This window comes from Fukomys damarensis, unplaced genomic scaffold (assembly GCF_012274545.1).
Source record: "Fukomys damarensis isolate Sample0158 unplaced genomic scaffold, DMR_v1.0_HiC HiC_scaffold_35, whole genome shotgun sequence".
NCBI classification, from domain to species: domain Eukaryota; kingdom Metazoa; phylum Chordata; class Mammalia; order Rodentia; family Bathyergidae; genus Fukomys; species Fukomys damarensis.
In genome coordinates this window covers 4,937,268-4,956,385 of record NW_022900947.1, presented here as the reverse complement: position 1 = coordinate 4,956,385, position 19,118 = coordinate 4,937,268, and the positions used below count along the sequence as shown (strand labels likewise).

The 19,118-nt window shown below is 51.7% G+C and overlaps 1 protein-coding gene across 1 annotated transcript in view; it reads left to right on the top strand.

Annotated features, from left to right (window-relative positions):
* The first annotated feature begins 377 nt into the window (after nt 1–377).
* Nucleotides 378–19,118, top strand: part of Zbtb49 (zinc finger and BTB domain containing 49) — a 19,360-nt gene continuing 619 nt past the window's right edge. The window contains exons 1-8 of the mRNA XM_010641928.1: nt 378–448; nt 5,636–5,801; nt 7,021–8,093; nt 10,619–10,665; nt 14,775–14,848; nt 16,427–16,509; nt 16,589–16,750; nt 18,979–19,113. Of these exons, the coding sequence (XP_010640230.1) occupies nt 5,650–5,801; nt 7,021–8,093; nt 10,619–10,665; nt 14,775–14,848; nt 16,427–16,509; nt 16,589–16,750; nt 18,979–19,113 (1,726 nt within the window). The 5' untranslated portion in view covers nt 378–448; nt 5,636–5,649. The remainder of the gene's footprint in view (nt 449–5,635; nt 5,802–7,020; nt 8,094–10,618; nt 10,666–14,774; nt 14,849–16,426; nt 16,510–16,588; nt 16,751–18,978; nt 19,114–19,118) is intronic.

Sequence of the window (19,118 nt, the reverse complement as noted above, 5' to 3'; positions counted from 1 at the left end):
ATAGCAGAAAGATACTGAGAAACAGGGAGAAATACTGAGAGAGAATTTGATGTATATGGAGCCTTTGCTTGCCCTGTGATACAATCAGTGTGTGCTTCAGATTGGGTGAGGGCACAGTTTGTGCCCCGCGCCCGCGGGCACGTGGGGACGCCGGGACTGCAAGCCGGGCGCCTGCCTCTTGCCTGCCGATCTCCTGCTCCTCCTCAGTCGCTGCCAGTCCCCGACCTGGGCTGCGGGTCTCCGGGCCTCTGGTCCCTGCCTGACTCCGGTGTGGTCGGCGCTTAGGACCTCAGAGCTCAGTGCCCAGCCCAGCCTCGTTCCGATCTGACCTGTCCAGGCTTCCTTTCCGCATCTGTAAACCCGGTGTGGCAGCAGTGCCTACGTCGTCGGGACCTCGTAGGACTTCATGAATGTGCATGCCAGGTGCTCGCCCGGTATCTGCCAGTTAGTAAGTGCTCCATGAACGTTAGCTTTAAGGTGGGCTCTGGCGTACAGTGGTGGTCGCTAAGTATTTGTTATTTAAGTGAATGAAAGAAACATGAATGGGGTCTGAACAGAAGATTGTGAGAAACAACCCCAGGGTGGGAGGATGTGGTTGTTAGGAAGGTTTCCCTCTGGAAGTGCGCAGTGGAGGGTCTGGAATAGCTCTGCTAGGGCTGCCATAACAGTACACCAAGTGGTTTAGGCACAGAACCTGTTTTCTCACAGTTCTGGAAGCTGAAGTCCAAACTCCAGGTGTCGCCAGGTCTGCTTTCTTCTGAGGTCTGTCTCCTTGGCTTGCATCTGGCCACCTTCTTGCCTGCTTTTTTCTCTCTGCTGTATTTCAGGCTGCTCTTAAACTCACTGTGTAGCCCAAGCTGGTGTGGAACTCACGTCCATCCTCCTGCCCCAGCCTCCTGTTTTCTGGGATTACAGGTGTGCACCACCACACTGGCTGGTGTCTCTCTGTATATCCGTATCTCCTCATAAACATACCAGTCACAGCAGAACAGAGTAGAAACTGTAATGACCTTGTTTTAATTTAATCCCCTCTTTAAAGGCCTGCTGTCCCCATGAAGTCATGTTCTGAGGTGCTGGGAAACACAGTTGAACCAAACTATAACAAGGAATTCACCAGAAGGGACAAGGAGGGAAGTATTTGCCAATGAAAGTGACAGAATGGCCAAGAGGTCGATGAACAGCATGCTCTGGTACTTCTTGTGTGCAAGGCACACATACACTACATCCCTGATTGTGCTGTCCTACATTTTGTTTTTATTCAGTTCTTCTGAAAATCCAGAGCAAAAGACCTCTCCATTCTTTGACAGACTTAACTCTGCAAAATAATGGATGAAGTGAAGGAAATGATGGAAAACTGGACAGATCTTATTCAGTCCTTGTGACAATGTCTTGTATGTGTTAGACTCAGAGTGTCTGTGTAACCAAGTAAGACTTCCTGGTGTGACAGTCAGCAGAAATCCAAGATAGGATTTGAGTCTTGTTTGCTTGAAGCCATTGCTCTGGTCATTGGGTAGGGTGAGGGGCTAGGAGTTTGAAAAATACGATGAGCAAAAACCTAAGATGAGCTTGATATTGAGGTGATGAACTGTGGGCTCTTGAAGAAGTAGTCTATTAACAGCCCCACTGAAAAACTCCTACGTATTGATCCACTCCTACATACTGAACCACTGGTGTTGAACCAGTTGTAGAATGGCCTCACCAAATGTAGGAGTCTTCTCTGCAGGTGAGAGTCCCATTTTGGTGCTTGTTCCCTTTAGAAGCACCTTTGGTTCCACATTTATCTAAGCTTTTCCTTGTAGCTCTTTTCCTTTTTGCCCATATTTCCATTGTTTGATGTTATTTAGGCAAAGCTAGTCCCTCTATCGTGACATCCCTGTTATGAGTTTGTAGCTTTTCAAACAAGAAGAAACATGAGAGTCATCTAATCCAACAAAGGACTGCTCCATTTTTACAGATGAAAAACTGAAACCCAGGTTCTGCATCCAAAAATTATTCAGCACCTTGCACTGAGCACAGTTTTCCAGCTTTGCTTTCACTGTGCTCTACTGATGGGGCCTACTCAAATTCAAGAGGAAGCGACCAGGTCTCTGCCACCCCAGGGGAGCAGTGTCAAAGAGCCTATGGCCATTTGTAAACTCCAGGTTCCTCATAGTCTTCACCTGTAAGAGGAGGGTAAGAGCAGTATCAGTCTCAGAGTTATTCTAGGGGTTAAATGGATTAGGGCAAAGGGCTTAGCATAGTGCCTGGCATATAGGAAACGTCTTGTGATTATTTGTCATTATTATTACTGTTGCTAGTTGTGGGATACAATAAATTCTTTTTCCAGAGTTTTTTGTAACCTTATGGGGGAGGTACAGGATTACCTTATGAAGTAATTTAGAGAACTATATAAAATAATATGCAAGAGTTACAATTTTTATAGTAGAAGTTGGTAACTGACTATCACCATAACTCTGGGTCTCTTTCCAAGATTTTTCTTCCTACAGGATATCATTTCTATAGAGGTAGAAAATGAGTAACACGGATCCTGAATATTCGCCCGGCTTTGACACTATGTCTGAGGAGGAGGGTTTCGGGTTCGCTGTGTGGAGTCTTTTTTCCTATGAGAGACAGGGTAGTGTAAGAACAAGAACTCCAGGGTTCAGGAACCAGGATTCACATCGTGGCTTCAACACAGAGCAGTTTGAGGATGCTAGGAAAGTCCCCATTTCTGTTTCTTCACTTGTAGGTGGTGACACTTGAGCTCCCAGGTATCACATGCTAACAGGCCTGTAGTAAGTAGACAGGGAGTGATAACTAATGACAGTAAGCCAGGAGGTCCTTCCCTTTCTGCAGCCTGTGTGGCAGGTGTAGGGAACTGTTCACACAGTTGCTGGCTCACCGCCTGTCATCGTGCTGCCTTCCTAGGCTCTTAGCATCTCGGGCCTCACCCTGCACTTCCTCTAGTCCCACACTGCTCAGAGACCAGGAGATTGTTCCCCCATCCCCACCCCTGCACATTAGGTATGATGCTCTCCGCAAAGAAATGGGAATAGGTATGAGGGGTAAGATCATGGGGGTGCCTGTTAGAGCCCGTAAGAGCTTGTGAGTGCAGGGGTCGTACCCTTGGAGATGTTCAGCAGAGAGCTGGAGATGTGAAATGTGTCAGAAGCCAGCTGCAAATGTGGGAGGTGTTGTGTGTTCCATGTGGGTCACCCTGGAGTGCTTGTGGGACAGAATGAAGAACTGGAAGAGAGCAACAAGGAAACAGCCAAAAGGATGGGCTAGATCGATCGCAGGCACCCTGCTTCCCAGGAGGTTTAAGGGAAAGAAGGGGCCAATGGGAACGTTGCAAGTGAGGACAAATGGCACCCAGCTTCCATCACATGACCTTCCTCATGCGACCTCCCATGCCCCAACACCCAAGGTGAGAGTCACCAGGAGGTTCACAGGACCTCCCGCCAAGCGAGCCTTTACCTGGACCTGTGGAGCAGGCGCTGCCAGCGAGTGAGTGCAGCAAATGCAGAGCAGAACAGGCCTAGGGTGTGCAGTTTTGTTCATTTCCTGTCCTGGCTCCTGAGAGCTTCATAGTAACAGCAGCGGGGGTAGCATCATCTGGGATTGTTCCAAGTCTCATGTCTGCTGCCACCAAACCACAGACCTCCTGGAGCAGCTGGGGTGCCCAGGATGGCTGCAGCTGTCTTGCAGCAGTGGACAGATCTGATCCAGGAGGAGCAGCCCGAGTTGACAGCTGCTCCATCTCGCAGTTGGAGTCTTGACTGCTGCCACGTTTGAGGGCTCTAGGAGTTCTTGGGGTTTAGGGATTGTGGGGATGCCAGCCATAGGCCCACTTGGCCCCCAGTCTTGGACCTGAGGCAGCAGCAGCCCTGGAGCAGTGTGGGAGCAGCCTGGCTCCTGTCAGCGCAGCCTACCAAGTGGCTGCAGAAGCAAGCAATGGTGGAAAGACAGTCACCCCAGGCCACCGTTGAGGAGGCCGGGGAGAGTGAGAGGAAGGGAAGGTGTGTGTGACTGCTGCCAGTTGCATCACAAGAAAAATAGATAAAAGCAGAAAATAAAAGCAGGACGTAGCTGACCTCAGGGAAGCTGGAAAATGGGAGGTCTGGGTGCAAACAGAGTAGCTATAGGTTCTTAGGAGAGAACAGAATACAAGGCCACCCAGATGTGCGACACCGAGCAGCAGGACCCAAGGATGGCAGGGAGCAGCGTGCACCCCTGACAGGCTCCTGGATCCTCGGATACGCTGTTTCCCAGTTACTGACACTGTGCTGAACATCTGGTTGCTGGGGCCATCTGTGAGACAGCATGACACAGAAGTCACTGGCCCAGGGTCCTGTAGCGAAGATCAGTGCAGCTGGGGCTCCGAGCACTGCCAAGCACAGCGTGCCCGGGTGGCACAGGTGGTTCATGGTGATGGGAGGACAAGGCCAGAGACAAGCAGGACCTTGTGAAAAAGCCTGCATTGGCTATGTGGTGTGGTGACTCTTAGCAGTGCTTAGACTCAGAATGAAATCAGAAGTCTGATGATGCTTGGAGCACATTTAATGCACGAGACTGAGTCTTGCCCCAGTCTGATTGTTTTCCCACTGCTTCAGTCCCGTAAATCCTCCCTGCTGGCCTGAGCCCTGGACGTCAGAGGCCCTACCTTTCCCAGCCGCGAGTCCCAGTGTCCAGCTGTACTATTTTGATCAGTTGTGTGCTGTGCACCTTGTGTTTTCCTCCCTAGAATGTAAGCTTTATGAGGGTGGGGACCTGGTGTTATGTTCATTGTTACCATCCTAGAACCTGGCATGCGTAGCCACTCTATAGAAACCTATGCAACGAGCAGACTGCATGTTCACATCCTGGCTTCATCTCCTGCGGAATCAGTTGGCCCGACAAAGGCCCATGAGCCATGCTGGCCTGGCCTCTGCCCCTCACGTGTGCCGCCTCCTTCCAGCCACCCAGCCACACTCTGCAGTTCTCTTCGCACCCCAGACACCTCATGCCTGCGCCTGTCTGCCCCTGATCTGTGCTCTCGCTCCTTCTTTCCTTCAGGCCTCTGCTATTGTAGCGTCAGTCAGTGGCACAGGGGCATGCATGAAAGACGTGCTGCTGGGCAGCACCAACTGTCACTGTCTCGTGGGGCCCGTCCTCCCTGCACTATGCCTCTCAGGATAGGTCCCTGATTGTCCCCACTGAGCCATGTGTAGGTCTTCAGTAAAGAACATTTTAACCAGTTGGCTTTTTAAAAGCCATGCACATGTTTATATATGTACATTTTTTAATGTGATACATTCCTAAGTAAGCATCACAGAAGAGTGTGTGTACGCAGCGCTGTTGTGGCCTCACAGTCATATTCTAGATTTGCACTGCCCAGTACAAAGGCCATTTAAATTAATTTTCCACTTCCTGCACCACATCTCCAGGCCCAGTAGTCCATGTGGCTAAGGGCTACTGCACAGAGCAGGGAGCAGTGAGCATTTCCACTGCAGACAGTTCTGTGGGACATCACTGGTGTAGGTCCAGCTGGAACTGTGCGCGTGTGTGTGTGTGTGTGTGTGTGCGCGCGCGTGTGTGTCTACGCACACTGACGAAGCGGCGCAGTGCCGTGGTGTCCCACGATGTCACTAAGAGCTTGCTGCCTCCTCCGCCACAGGTCTCCTGTGCAGCATGGACCCGGTGGCCACCCACAGCTGCCACCTCCTCCAGCAGCTGCATGAGCAGCGGATCCAGGGCCTGCTGTGCGACTGCATGCTGGTGGTGCGTGGCGTCTGCTTCAAAGCGCACAAGAACGTGCTGGCCGCCTTCAGCCAGTACTTCAGGTGCGGGGCTCCCCGTCCACACTGCTCCTTCCCGTGTTTCTCTGTCCTTACGGCATATGCAGTGTGATGGGCTTTTATTTCATTTTAATTTTGAGTTGCAGTTCCTGGTATTGCAGGTTTTGTGTTTGGAGACTAAGCTGAAAGGAAAAGGCGCTCTTAGCTGAAACGCATGGGGTAACAAAGTATTTCGGCAGCGCTCCTTCGTGTCAGTGCTTCCAATTCATCTCAGTCCTCTCGCTTTTCACTTCCTTTCAGGATAAAGTTGATTGAGAAATTGAATTTCTGGTAGTAATTTTTCTGTGAAATCAAGAGTGGGGAACAACATCCTATGTGCTGTTTTTTTCCTTTTTTTTTTTGGAGACAGGGTCTTTGTAGTCCAACCAGCCTTGAACTCACTAGCCCCCAGCTGGCCTTGAAATTCTAGCGATCCTCCTGCTTCAGCCTTCCAAGTGCTGGGATTACAGGCGTGTGTCACCACACTTGGCTCTTACCTTTCTTTTTAATTTAAACATTTTTGTTTTTATTTTTCATTTGAATGTTCTACCAAAATTTTCAGTTTGTACTCAACGTATGCTATCCCTATATCCCTTTTCTTATATGAAAAATTCATTTATAAGAATCAAATAATAATGAGCAGTTGTGTTTCACCGTATTTAACATTGTTACGGTTAAGTATTTTATATAAATTATTGTCCTGGTTAACAAGTTTACTTCTTATTTAAAAACCAGAGCCTCCTTGTTAAAAGCACTTTTTGTAAAATAGCACACTATTTTACAGCCATATTACTATGTGCAGTGTTTTTATTTGTAAATCCAGTGAGTATATTTCAGAGATTTACTTTAATATCTGTTTTTAAAAGCCGAATACTCAGAACACTACTGAATTCAATTAAATTGGATGGTGTGGCAAACTGGCGTAGAGGGTAAGCCAGGCATGGTGGTGCACGCCTGTAATGCTAGCAGTCTAGGAGGCAGGGCGATCCCAAGCTCCAGCCTGGCGTGGACAACTAAGTGAGACCCTTTCTCAAAGTCTCAGAAGGGCTAAGGTTGTAGCTCAGTGCAGACGCCCTGGGTTTAGTCCCCATACAAGAAACACAGGAGTCGTGGCATTTGGAGCATGGTACCTTTACATATTGATACAGGAGTGCTACTCACAAGAAGACAGTAGCCTAATGTGTGTGCTACTGACAGTGTAAATGAGTCCCCTTTCTTTTATCAGGAGCCTCTTTCAGAATTCCTCAAGCCAGAAGAACGATGTTTTTCACTTGGATGTGAAGAACGTCAGCGGCATAGGGCAGATCCTTGACTTCATGTACACCTCGCACCTGGACCTTAACCAGGACAACATACAGGTCATGCTGGACACGGCCCAGTGTTTGCAAGTGCAGAACGTCCTCCACCTGTGTCACACGTTTCTGAAGTCGGCCTCTGGGGAGCAGCCACCTGGCCTGCCCTGCGGTAGCACCTTCTCCCTGCAGGGCGCTCTGCCGCCAGATGCCACCTGTGTTCTGAGTGAAAACTACGCCCCGCCCCTCCTGCCCGAGGGCCCAGCTGGGGCCCCACACGGCAGGGTTCTGGAGGAAGCACCTGCCCCTGCCCCACCCATGGGGCTCCACCCCCCAGAGGGTGAGATGGCCAAGCTGGACGGCAGCAGCGCCGAGCTCCCTAGCAAGCAGCCGGGTTACTACTACAAGCTCCGGGACCTGTACAGCAAGCAGTACTACAAGCAGGCCGCTTGTCCCGGCCCTGAGCGAGTGGCCGAGCAGCCTTTTGCTCTCTCCTCCTCCGCAGACCTCACCCAGCCGTGTGCAGTTAGCCATTCCGAGTGCCTCCTGGAGTCCTCGGAGCACCTGCCCCCCACCTTCCTGGCCCCAGTGCTGAGCGACTCTGCCCCTGACCCCGAGTCGGATGCCCCCTGCCAGCAGCCAACCAAGCAGATGCGGCTCAAAAAGGCCATTCATCTGAAGAAACTCAACTTCCTGAAGTCACAGCAATCTGCAGAGCAAGCGTCCAAACCCAGGTTGGATGACGACTTGACCCGGAGGACGGAATCTGCTAGTGAAAACCCAGGAGAGAAAGCAGGCAGCCACAGTGCGGAAGAAAAGGAAAGTGGGGAGCTCAGTTCCGAGCCGTTTCAGTGTGATATTAGCGAAGTGGAGGTGCCCGAAGCACCAGCCGCCCTGGAGGAGCAGTGCCAGAGCCTGCAGCCCCAGAGGCAATACTCGTGCGGATTGTGTGGGAAGCCTTTCAAACACCCGAGCAACCTGGAGCTGCACAAGCGGTCTCATACAGGTACACTGCTCCGGACCTGCAGGCTCGGGGAAGGACGTAAGACGGGTGTGCAGCACCCCTGCCTGTCCTTGTTTTCGTAAGATGCTTCGCTCTTTCTTGATGAAGTCATTGGTGTTTGTAAATAAAACTCAAGGGTGCCAGCCTGGCAGTGCACACCTGTCTTCTCAGCATGAGATAGGAGACTGAGGCAGGAGGGTCTGGAGTTCAGACTATGAAGTGAGTCCCAGGCTAGCCTGAGGTATGCAACAAGATCCTACCTCAAAAACAAACAAACAAAAACTAGAAATGATTTTATAGAACTGCTTAAAAAAGATGACAGACTTTTATTTTTTTGAGGTACAGAGAGTCAGATTCATGGTGGCACACGTGTTAAGCAGATACTCTGTCACTGAGCTATGTCCCCAGCTGTTTAATTCTGAATCAGGCTCTTGCTAGGTTGTTTAGACTTCCCTCAAACTCTTGATCCTCTGGCTGCAGTGCTCTTGAGTAGCTGGACTCAGGCGAGTGCCACCACACCTGGCCATGATAGCACCCTTGTCATTTTTATTCCATTTGCAGTTTTATATGATAAACTGACATCGCTAAGAAGTATAGGCAGTTGTTTTATTGCATTTGAGTTATCTGATTTAAAGCAGATAAGCTATATTTAGTTGTCTCTAGAATCAGATCAAGCTTATTTTTTAAAGTATAATATTTAGTTTGAATAATTCCAAAAGTTCCCTGAGCAGTAATTTTAATATCTGATTTAAAAAACTTGTGATTTGGGAGGGAGGAGTTGAACTTTTAAATAGGAATTAGCTTTAACCATTGATATTTTCAAATAAAAATTTCATTTTAAACATTGAATGTTCAAGGTTTCAATATCTTAATGAATGCCTTCTCCCCTTTCCCAAAAGGTTTTTATAAGTATTGTACATGTGCAAGGCTCTGGGTTCAGTCCTCAGTACGACCAAGAATAAAAAGGTATTATACAAAACATACTCATCACATTGTAGAATACCTGTGTGTTACCTTCCCTCCTATGACGAAGCATGACTTAATGACATAGCACAGGCTAGTTGTGACAACATGTGTGACAGGACGCCTCCCCAGCAGCTGCGCTCACTGACGCCTTCTCTTGGCAGTTTGGAGCCCTACTTTGCTGAGGTAATTACCTCCCCAGTAGATTGCTGGGCAGCTTCATTAGTATCTGTGAAAGCCCTTTACAAGTTTTAGTTCATTTGAATATAAAGTGTTATCTTTATTATTGCTAGTTCAGAATTACTGCATTTGAAGATACCTATCACAGACTCAGTTTTGCTGTGAAAGAAAACTTAATTTCTGCTTGCTTAAATTTTGTACAGCCTAATGCCCAGTGTTTTCCTGTGTTGTAGTTACTGTTTCTATTTCAGCAAGACATGGAATCATAGTTATAGCCACCTGAACAAAAGCTCTTTAGGGCCTCAGTTTTTAAAAGTATTGGAAGGGGTGCCTGAGACCATAGAGGCTAAGACCCACATGGGATCATTAGCCTTGGTCCCTTAGGAGTTCTGGGGACTGGTAACCTCTCTTTTTTCAAATTCTTATATCTCTTATGGGGGCTTTAACTGATCATTGTTATCGCAGTGACTTCAGTCCCAAAATACAAACAACATGGTTATAGTCATTCGGGGCCAAGGAAACCATTAGACACTTTCAGAGAAAAATCAGAATAGGAGCCCAGTGTGAACCCAGAAAACTGCTAGCCAGTTGTTCTCCAGGTAGCAAAGCCTAAGGAATATAGCAGGGAAGGAGACAAGTGTGATTGTGGGATTTAAAGAGGATTTTAACAAGACCTTTAGATTTGAGAGGGGTGGGCGTTCAGTTTGTTCACTAGTGCGATGGAGATGAAAGGCAGCCGCATGATTTCCAACAGGTCTTCTCAGACTCTACCGAGAGCAGCTGTGTTTCTCATGGCAGCACCTCGTTGGCCAGCCTGTCTTGTCCCATCCCAAAGTATATTACTTAGTTACTGCACTCAGAGGTGACCAAAGAGGCAGCAGACTAAGCACCTCTCCCACAGTGAGATCCTGTTTTCTCCTGTGAAGGTGACTGCATGGGGGCTGCAAGTGGTGGAGAGGCCATTTGTCCCCATTTCCTGGCATTTCAGGAGGTCCCAACTGCTCGGGTCTCCCATGTCCGTCTGTGTAGTATGAGCTGGTTTCTTTCTTTTAGGAGTCGGCGGTCAGGTAGGGTCAGGCAAGAGAACTCCATTTGGTTTCCAGGTGAAGGAGAAAGCTATGTCCTAACCTGGGTTTGCCTTGAATGCAAATAAATACACTGGATCACACCACAGCTTTATATTTGGAGCACAGCTTGATTTGTTTTTTATAGGAAAATGCATATTGACTTGACTTTTATCATGTGTAAATCTCAGGGAGAGAGATAAGTCTGAGGAATTAGAGATTCCTGTTATCCTACTGTGGGATAAAGTTGCAGTTATTCTTCAAGATTATTATGAAAATATGAGCACTGATTTTACAAACTGTTGTTTTCCTTTGTTTTAGGTGAGAAACCTTTTGAATGTAACATTTGTGGGAAACATTTCTCTCAGGTGGGAATACTCTTATTTACTGTTAATAATTGGAAACCTGAAACTCAGTGTTGTTTTTTTTACAAATAAGACACACTTTTGTACTTGGAAGAGAAGCCTCAATGATATCTGTAGTTTAAAGACTTGAGACTAAATAAGGAAATACTTTTCAAGAAATTGAAGTTCACACAAATTTCTGGTTCACTGGCGGGAGGATGATATTTGTTGTTTGTGTGAAGTCTCACCTTTTCCTTTTCCCCAAGGATGGGTCCAATCCTGGTAGAATATGTCCTCTCTTTTGTGAATGAAGTTCCTAGAACACCACACTGCGATTTCCCTGGAAGTTGCACATTACTCTGGGCTAGGTCCAGGATAAATCGTCTTCTTACTGTTACTGGGATTGTTGATTTTAGGATGTTGGAAAAAACAAGAGTAAACCACTTTTACTCCCTGCCTTTATTGCTGTCAATTTGGATATGTCATTAATTTTCTCATTCGGCAAACATTGTTGGCAGGTATTAAAGAAATGTAGATATTTAATGTTTTATAGGAAATGTCCAATGTAATTTCCTGGTGTGGGAGCACCTGCTTTCCTGTCTACATAGGAGGTCCCTCTGTCCCTACCCACGGGCAGGCCCTGGCTCTAGAGGTGAACACACAGTTGGCAGCTGCCCCTGGCTGGAGAGCACCACTCTGTAGAGGGCAGTGGCCAGTTCACTGCTGACACACGGCATGTGGCACAGCCTCAGAGGCAGTGCATGCAAGTGCCACCGGCCAGGGGTGACACGGGCAGCCTCAGTAGGCCGATGGAGGCCCTTGGTGTGGTAGCATGGGGGGCTGGCCCTGAGGATAATGGACTTAGTGGGTGCCACCGTGCCGTGTACCCTGCTGCCTGCATTCTAGCTGCCCCCCATCCTGCCATGTGGATCGGTTCTGTGCCTCGCACCCCCAGACCCGAGGGCGTGACTGCTCCCATGGCCTATCACGGAGACAGGTCAGCATTCTTCCTGTGCACAGCCGGTCCAGCCTGCCCCGACAGTTCGTCTCTTGGGGGTCCTTGTGTGGTCCTTGGTGGCCCTAATGTGACCAGGAGGATCCTCACATGCCCGAGGGCTCAGCACAGTGCTCACCCCCATATTCTGGCAGGGACCCTCTCTTCCGCCAGCCAGTTTGGGTCAGGTTTAAGGCCTTCCTATGTTGCAGCTTGCTGCCCTGAGACCCTGTACCTGTCAAGTGAGGAAGGAAGATTGCTAACTCTGACAGGCAGAGAGATCAAGCTCTAAGAACCGTCCGGCCCATAGTGTGGACTCGGGAACATCACTCTTTAATTGTCCTGTCACTACCCCACCCTGCTGCCTCCATTGTAGCACCTGGTGTGGCCCAAAAGTCTTAAGACTTCGTTTATGGCCCTGGTAATGAGCAGTCATGGAAGCTCATTCTTAAGACTGGGAGAATACTACTTCACAGATCCTCAGGATGATGAGGCAAAAAGCCCACCACGAAAACCCTTTCCGCACCCACAGTGTGGGGACGCTGCCGTGCTGCTCGCCACCCTCATCCTCCCACTTGAGACCACAGTAAGCATCCGCTCAGGATCCTGGCTCCTGCCCCCTTCGTCGGCCGCATTGCTGCCCACCAGGGTGCAGCCCCTCTGAAGGGGCCTGGTGCAGTGGGTCTGGTGTGCAGCCATGTCAGAGCCCTGCTTTAGACCCCAGCCTGCCCTCCTAACCCCGTCAGGGCAGACCTGTCTTGAACAGATGCCGCTCCACCTCCTCTGGGTCAGTGTTGAGTCAGTTAGGTTTTCACAGAAGTAGTTTTATCCATTGCTGTGCTTTTCCAGATATACATTCTGTTTTCATAGTAGCATGATGAAAGTTCTGCAGACGAGGGCAGCTGTAAAAATGCCATTCAGTGTCCCTGTGCTCAGAGGGACAAAAGTGAACAAGGCCTCGGGGTTTATCGCTCAGAGGAACAAACAGCTGTGTAGTATGGGAGGGTACTGCTGCAGGGTGCGCTGTACAGAGCTTGTACAGGAGCAGGGTGGGCACCGGAAAAGAAGTCACTTCCACACCATCCGGAAGGCTGGGAGGGAAGTCTGCACCCCAGGAGTGCTGGGACGGAGCGCGGGCCTCCCCCGCTGCTGGCTCCTCACTGCACTGGCAGGATCGGCCCTACCTGGTTTGCCAGAGTGTGTTTTCATAGTAGCAGGTTCCTAAAGGTTTCTCCTTATGAAGATTTCAAAGTTAGAAAATATTTACCAGGAAGAATCTCATGCCCCGTGTACTGAGAAGTTAGTATTTGGTGGGGTTAGTGTTTTATTAAAAGTTAACCAGGGCCAGGAATTTAAGCGCAAGGACCCATGTTTGATCCCTGGTGTTGGGGGGGAGGTTAGCCACACTGTGGCCCTTTAGCTTAAGACCGCTTATATGGGCTTAGACCATGAGGACAGACAGTTGTGCGTGACTAGAACCTGCACTGTTGGCCACTGGACTGGGCTCTTCCCTGCGTGATGCACACAGGCCCCCGGTGCCTCCCGGGCAAGTGTAGAAGGGTGTGTTCCGAGAGGCAGCAGCAGCCTCAGGGTGAGGGTCTCTGGGGCTCTGTGCCACATCCAGGATGCTGAGACGCTCTGGCAGGCAGCAGCTCAGCCTCCAGGGCCCTAGGTGTGAGCACCAAGGCCTGGATGACCTTCCTCCCATCCTTGGTGAAAATGCAAAAGTAAAGACATCAGAATGCACCGTTCCCAGGTTACTGGTGGTCGGCTGTGAGGCCATTTCCCACTTTCTCATTGTCACCTGTCAGACAGCCTTGCATAAGTTTTTTGTCTAGAAAATTGAGGTGATAGCGCCCATGACCAATGGCAAGTAAAGACCCGATCAGATCTTCAGCAGATGTGTGTTCCTGTCGATCGCTGTCCTTGCTTTGTTGTTAATAGTAGCCATTCTATTAAAAGCTGTATGTTTCACAAAGTTTTACCCAATTCTTTCTCCTTACTTATTGAAAAGAAACATAAGTTTTTTTCATTGCTGCATTATCATAGTCCTAAGTGTAGCGTCTAACTCAGTGTTCCCCAGTGCCTGACAGACATCATGGATCTTTCATCTCGTGTAACCCACAGACACCATTTTTTATGCTTGGGAGTTTCGAGTCAAAGTGGACACCAGATCCATCTTCTGGACGCCAAAACCATAAACTGTCTCTCTTCCTTAAAATACAGTTTGTAAATTTGAAAGGTGCAGTTGCTAGTTGGGTTGCTGTTCATTCTTGCTGTTGGCTCTGCTGTGTTATTTCTCCACATAATTACCACGGGTATATTCGTTTATTTGTGTGGGTTTTCTTCTTTTGGCAACAGAACATTATAAAAAATTAAATGGGGAAAATGACAGCCAAGACCATTGAATTAGAGTAATGGAACGTTTTGTTTCCCATTGCTCACTGGAAACATTACCCAGTAGTTTGTTAATATCTGAAGCACTTGCAGTTTTAATTTCGCTGTTCCTTAGATAATATTGATTCATACATGGAAATCTGTTTGGTGATCTCCACCCCGGGGTTACTCTTTGCAAAGCCCTGCTGGCTTCAGAAATTAGGAACGCAGAAGGCTCTGCCATGCTGCCACAGTGCTCCTGATTTGCATTTTTGCACAGAGGTAAAATGACCGAGCTGCCGGGCAGAGCCAGGTATACCATACTGGCAGAGGAAAGGCTTCTCCACGTGGCCTCCTTCTTCATGAACAGAATCATGCCTTTAGGGGGAAAATAATAAATAATGAATACTGAAATAAGCATGAACAGGTGATGTTTACTTTTTGAAATGACACCGCGTAGATGGTCCAGCTCTATCAAGTTCCATTTAAAATTCAGGCTTGGGGACCACAGCCACGTCCCACCGGCCTGTCTCCCAGGATGGCACCACTGGCCCCTTCCCCTACAAGGTCTGTGGCCCAGGGCTCGGCGGAGGCACTGGGCTGTCCCTGGCCTCCTTGCCCATGCCCTCTGCTGAACTGTGCCAGCCTCATCTCCATCTGCGGTTGCGTGGGAACCTGGCTAGATCTGTCGGTTGCATTTGTGTGAATTAGAAACAAAATAAGAAACCTTTCATTATGGGTGTGCTTCTCTCTCTCCTTGCAGGCAGGTAACTTGCAGACCCACCTCCGTCGGCACTCTGGGGAGAAGCCGTACATCTGTGAGATCTGCGGAAAGAGGTCAGTGCCTCCTCTCTGCTCTGTCACACGAGGGCGCCTGTGCCCCTGCAGAGCTCAGGGACGGCCGCAGCCTCGGGCTCTTCCTGTGACACACATGCAGGGGAGGGAAGTGGGTCCAGAGGAGCAGAATCCAGGGCAGGAGTCTCAGGAGGGACATGCGACTTTGCACGAAACAAGGCGCTTTATACTAAAACTTTCACTTGTTCTGAGAATGTCCAGGAAGACAGATTAGTGTCCCCAAGGGGGGACTGTCCAGGAAGGAAGCTTGGCGTGGGTGATGAGGCATCAGGGGAGAGGGCGGCAGAAGAGGGCCTGAGTCATGGGTCCAGATCAGGCACAGGGTGGCAGCGGAGAGGCTGGGCCTTGACGAGAGCGTTTTGTGGCCTGGCCGTGGAGACTGTGACCCTGTGGTGGGGCGGATTGCGTGGCCGTTCGAGTCCTCACATGGCGTGGTGTGAGAGGCGGCACTGCCCTCTCACCCTTGCGTCAGCTGTAGGCAGCGGCAGGGCGACCGTCACGGTCACAGTCTCTCAGCCTCGTCAGCAGCCGGCTGTGTGCGCCGTGCTCAGCACGACAGGTGCTCTGCCTCCGACAGCTCACACTGAGGGTCTCGGCCTCGGACTGCCGGGCCCTCGCACACTGCACACGTGCCACACTCAGTTCAGCCCTCCTGTCGATGCCTGCAGTGGGGCACAGAATGAAGGCGATGCACTGCCCATGGCCCACTCTGCTGCAGCTGTCTGAGCGCCGAGAGCCAAGCCTGAGTCAGGCGCCCGGGCAGAGACCAGCTGTGGCCCACCGTGTCCCTTCGCCACGGGCCCCTGAACAGTTTTAAATGAGAAGCTTCTCGATTTCCTTTCACATCATCTCCACACGCAGCATCTTCCTCCAGTGCATCGCATGCTGTCCCGTGAGGTGCGGTGCATAGGAGGAGCACAGATCTCCACACCCGAGGGCCGGTCAGGGTCTCTGCCTCGTCAGGACGTGACTCGCTCGCCCACACAGCAGTGTGGGTCAGGCAGGTGAGGTGACGGTTGTCACCTGGCGCACAGCAGTCCCCGCTCCCTGCCTCCATCTTGGGGCCAGGGCCTGAGTCTGTTCTGACTCCAGGGGTGCAAGTTGGTCCTGCAGGGCAGTCGGGAGGAGGGCGAGGCTTCCTCGGAAACCTTCTGGGCCTTCCACTCTGACCCCCAGATGTCCAGAGCCCCCGGGTGCCCGAAGAGCTGGGCCGTCACCGGGCTGGGGTGCTGTCCAGGACCCTGGCGGGGCCGAAGCTGCGAGTGTGCCCCTCTGAACTGTGGCGCTGAACCGTGAGCTGTCGGGGCTTGCGCTCATGAAACTGAGGAGGAAAGTTTGATGAAGCCAGACGGAAAAACGCTTTAAAAGGATGTGTGCAACATTTTGTACTTGCTTTAAGAAAGGAAGAAAAGGAAAGCTTGGAATTCGTGAGAAGCAGGTGCCAACTCCCGCCTGAAGCAGTGGGGAGAGGCCGTCTCCTCCCTGCCGGCAGCAGGAAAGGCCCTCAGTCCTGCGCCTACGCCTTTCCGGCCCTTCCCTGAGTTCTCCCATCCATTCCAGGTTCGCAGCCTCTGGCGACGTCCAGCGCCACATCATCATCCACTCGGGAGAGAAGCCACACTTGTGCGACACCTGCGGCCGAGGTGAGGCTGGGCCCCGCCCTGGCTGCTTCCTGCCGCAGGTGTCCCGAGCTCTGCTCACCCCCACCCCCGTGTCTCTCAGGCTTCAGCAACTTCAGCAACCTGAAGGAGCACAAGAAGACGCACACGGCCGACAAGGTGTTCACCTGCGACGAGTGCGGCAAGTCTTTCAACATGCAGAGGAAGCTGGTGAAGCACAGGGTGCGGCACACGGGTGAGCGGCCCTACAGCTGCCCCGCCTGCGGTGAGTGCCGGCCTCGCGGGCGGAGGGCTGGACTGTGCGTGAGGGTCGCTGCCGACCCAGGGCCGCCTTCTGGCTCCTGCTGTCCCCGGGCCCAGGTGAGCAGCAGCTCCCTCCAGAGGGTGCCCTGGTGGAGTGGGGGTATACACGGCGGGCTCCTGGGGTCCCTTCTGGGACAACAGAGAGGTTGGCGCCAAAGACAGCAGGAAGTGGGCAGCCTCAGCCTCACCACACACACAGGAACATGGGCTGGGCCAGGATCCGCTCACCCTGGCCCTGAGGAGGCTGCGCTCACTGTGTGTGTGTGTGAGTGTGTGTGTGCGCGTGTGTGCACATCTGCACGCGTGCTCGCTAGGACCAGGCGGCCGGTGCCTGTGGGGTCTGGGTTTGTGAGCGCTCCTGGCGATACTGGTGGCGGTCTATTGGAGCAGAGTCCTGCTGTGGGAAGGCAGTTGGGTCCCACGGAGGGGCTCGGCCCAGCTGCAGGTGGCCTCCTAACCCTGGCATGGGCTGTGTCCTTGGCTCTCACGACACAGTGAATCTGGGCCACTCCACCCCATTTGGATCACGCTTAGTACAGCCTCAGATCACTGATTAAAATACCAGTTCTGAGTCTGCCCCAGCTGTGGGCCAAGGTAAGGTGAAGGCGTCTCTTCCCAGCCCTCTCCCCATCTCCCACTCCAGGAACCATGGTCTGCCCCACCAGGCCAGCTGTGGGGATGGGGAGAGAGCAGTGTTCGTACAGCTCAGGATCCACGTTTCTAACAGCCCAGAGGTAGCGGCCCATCACATAAAATGGACCCATCTCAGGGGCCAGTCGGCAGGTTTAGATGTGTGTCAAACTGCGTGACTTTCACTGTGATCTAATTTTAGGGCCTTTCCAGCACCCCAGGAATCGGCCCCATGCCTGGTAGTGGTCACTCCCATCGCTCCTCCTCTCGGTGACAATGGGGCGTGTGGCACAGGTCTCCTCTGCACTTCTTCCACCCCGCGCACCTGCCCATCTTGTTATGGTTTTTTTCCCAGTACCAGGAATCAAACTTGGGACCTCGCACTTGCCAGGCAGGCGCAGTGCCGCTGACCTCCATCCCCAGCCCCGTTTTTGCACGGATGTGAGCTCTCCTCTGGCAGCTGACTGCCTTTCCCCTGAAGCGTGTTTTCCTCCCTCTTCCCTTTTCCTCTGGGACACTTGTTGTCCGGCTGCCCTGCAGGAGACAGGTGCCACTTGCCTGTGCCACTCCCCGGGGCAGGCAGTTGGTGGGGCGGCTCCGGCGTCAGAGGCACCCAGAAGAAAATCCTCCCAGCCTCTCCTTTCTAGGTGGGAGCTCAGCCATGAGTAAACTAAGGGCCCTGAAATGTCCTGTCCCACCACTCAGAGATGTCAGATGCAGTTACAGATTGCGCACAGCCTAGAGTCGAGTTGGAAGCAGCAGTAAAGGGACAGTAAGGAGGCTTTGAGCCCAAAAATGGCCCGCTAAAGGCACTTGCTTGCTGGCTGGAGACTGAGCATGACAGAGGCCCAGTGGCGCCTTCCGGGTGTGATCCAAGGAAGAGCCCAGGGCTGAACACCTGTGGCCCCTCATACTCTACTGGACTGTAGGAGGGTGGGGTTTCGCTGCTGACCTGGAGGCCCCCTTAGCCACAGCCCGCCAGCTCGCCCATCCAGGGAAGATAGACCCCAGCCTGGTCGTCCCACCCCACTGGGTCCCTCGGGCTCTGCTGGGTCCCTGCCAGGCACGGGCCTCAGCCCATGCACACCCTTGCTACCTGCCTGTGAGGCCGTGCCTGCCCCGGTAGACTGTACAGCCTGCCTCTCCAGGCCAGCGCGGCACGGGTTGACTGGGAACTGTGCCTGCCCTCCTCAGTACAAGGGGAAAAGGAGTGGCCTGGAGAATCGTGTGTGCTAATCTGCAGTTTCCTTTTAGAAAGGTGCTGCCTTCACGGACCTTCCCTCCGAGCCGTATCCGAAGCCCATCCCCCTTTTCTTGAGACAGGATTTCTTTAAGTAGCTACATTGTCCAACCTGGGTTCAAGTTTGCCATCCTCCTGCCTCAGCCTCTCAGAGCGCTGGGATTACAAGTGTGCAGCGTCACACTGGGCTAGCAAAGCCGTTTCTGTGTCAACAGACTGGCTGTTAGACTGGGGCGCTCTCGAATGAGACGGATGAGGGGCGATTGTGGTGAAGGCCCCGTCCCCAGTGGCCTCTCCTAGCGCCCCCTCTGTCTGTGCAGGGAAGTGCTTCGGCGGCTCCGGAGACCTGCGCAGGCACGTCCGCACCCACACCGGGGAGAAGCCCTACACCTGCGACGTCTGCGGGAAGTGCTTCACCCGCTCGGCTGTGCTGCGGCGCCACAAGAAGATGCACGGCAAG